Source organism: Egretta garzetta, unplaced genomic scaffold (genome assembly GCF_000687185.1).
Source record: "Egretta garzetta isolate BGI_Z169 unplaced genomic scaffold, ASM68718v1 scaffold235, whole genome shotgun sequence".
In the NCBI taxonomy this organism is placed as follows: Eukaryota; Metazoa; Chordata; class Aves; order Pelecaniformes; family Ardeidae; genus Egretta; species Egretta garzetta.
The window spans coordinates 2,747,868-2,749,441 of record NW_009259792.1 but is presented as its reverse complement, the minus strand read 5'-3'; the positions used below and the strand labels follow the sequence as shown (position 1 = coordinate 2,749,441).

At 40.6% G+C, this 1,574-nt stretch overlaps 1 protein-coding gene across 2 annotated transcripts in view; it reads right to left on the bottom strand.

Annotated features, from left to right (window-relative positions):
• The window catches only part of TFAP2B (transcription factor AP-2 beta), a 26,155-nt gene that overhangs the window by 22,456 nt on the left and 2,125 nt on the right, over positions 1-1,574 (bottom strand). The window contains exon 2 of one of the 2 annotated variants that reach the window (XM_035895116.1): positions 231-257. The exons of the other annotated variant lie outside the window; for it this stretch is intronic. Coding sequence (XP_035751009.1) covers positions 231-257 — 27 coding nt within the window. The remainder of the gene's footprint in view (positions 1-230; positions 258-1,574) is intronic. 2 annotated transcript variants of the gene reach the window in all.

Here is a 1,574-nt window from a genome sequence, read left to right as displayed (position 1 = left end):
AAAAAAGTTTATTTTTTTCCCCCTGCTCTCCCCCCCCCCCAACTCCCCTAGCTCAAATCGAGAACACACAATGCAAAAAGGGAGAAGCAGCTGCAAGCCTCCTCCAATTATTGTGCTAAATTACCAAGCCAAAGGCGTTTAAAAAGAGAGAGAGAGGGAGAGAGAGAGACAACAGATCGAGAGAGAGAGAGAGAACATGCAATTCTAGTACAACATGGATCCAAACTCACCATGGCGGAATAGGTGTGGACTAACATCTGGAAATAAAAAAAGTCTTGTAATAGCTAAAAATAAAATAATGGTGATAATACTAATAATTGGAGGGAAAAATATCAAGGAGATCTGCAAAGGGACGTGTTGGACACAGGAGAACAGCTTGAGATATTTCGAAGTCTATCCATCAAAAAAAAAAAAAAAAAAAAAAAAAAAAAAATAAAAGACCAATGCCCCCAAAACCGAGCCTGGAAACCTCTATCTACATATAGGATTCACCCCTCCCTCGCTGGTTTTTTTTTTTTTCTTTTTTTTTCCTTTTTTTTTTTTTTTTTTTTTTTTCCCCTTTGAGCTCCCAAATACAATCCTCTTCAACCCAAGGCTAGGCTCAGACTGCTCCGCTACCCCTTCCTCCCTTTCCTTCTCTACACCGCCTCATAATAATTGATATTCATGACTATTAATATTACACGACTACTTTAAAGGGAGAATGCAGGACCAAATGGAGCGTGAAGCTGGCAGCCAGCTCGAGAGCTCCCCTACTATTGTAAATGACGTTCATTCAGTGGAGAATTACTAGATGTAATCAGACGAGGGGGGCTGGCAGAGGCAGAGTTTGGGGAGAGGGAGAGGGGGGAAAAAAAGTTTAGCTTAGGAAGAGGCACAACTTCAATTAACTCGGGCGGAGGAAGAGGAGGAAAGGAGCCACTGCTGAGCTGGAGCAAGGAAGTGAGATGAAGCAATGCTAGAGGCGAAGAAGAAGAAAAAACATATTTCCTTTTTTTTTTTTCCCCTTACATTTAATTATACATTCCTAATACGAGGAATTGATTGCCTTTGGTGCTTTTGTTCTCGTAGGTTTTGGTTGTTTATTTTTTAAACAAATAATGAGGAAAAAGAGACTTTTCTAATCCTTCCCCCCCCCCTTTTTTCCCCCCCCTTTTTTAAGAAATGGAAGAAGAAATGTGCAGTCACTGTACTATATGTCTATTTACAGCGGAGATTCAGCACATTACAGATCGTATTTAATCGCAATAGCCAAATAAATACTTGAATGTGCATGAAGTTGGGCTCCACTTTTTTTCTGAATCCTGTTCCTCCCGCCCGATATGAAAAAAAAAACCCAAAAAAAGAAATTACATATCCCGATTTTCACCCAAATGTAAAATGTATGCAGTGAATTTTAAAGGATAGTAAATTTATAGTTTGGAGGCAAAGCCAGGGGCGATATAAAACCTTTTTGATGTTGCAGGAACCCGTTCAACTGGACTGTCTGCCATTTCTGTTAAAGTTCAACTTACGTTCCTTCCTAAATGGACTCACACTTCCCAGAGCAGCCCCCCCCCCCTCACCCAAACCCC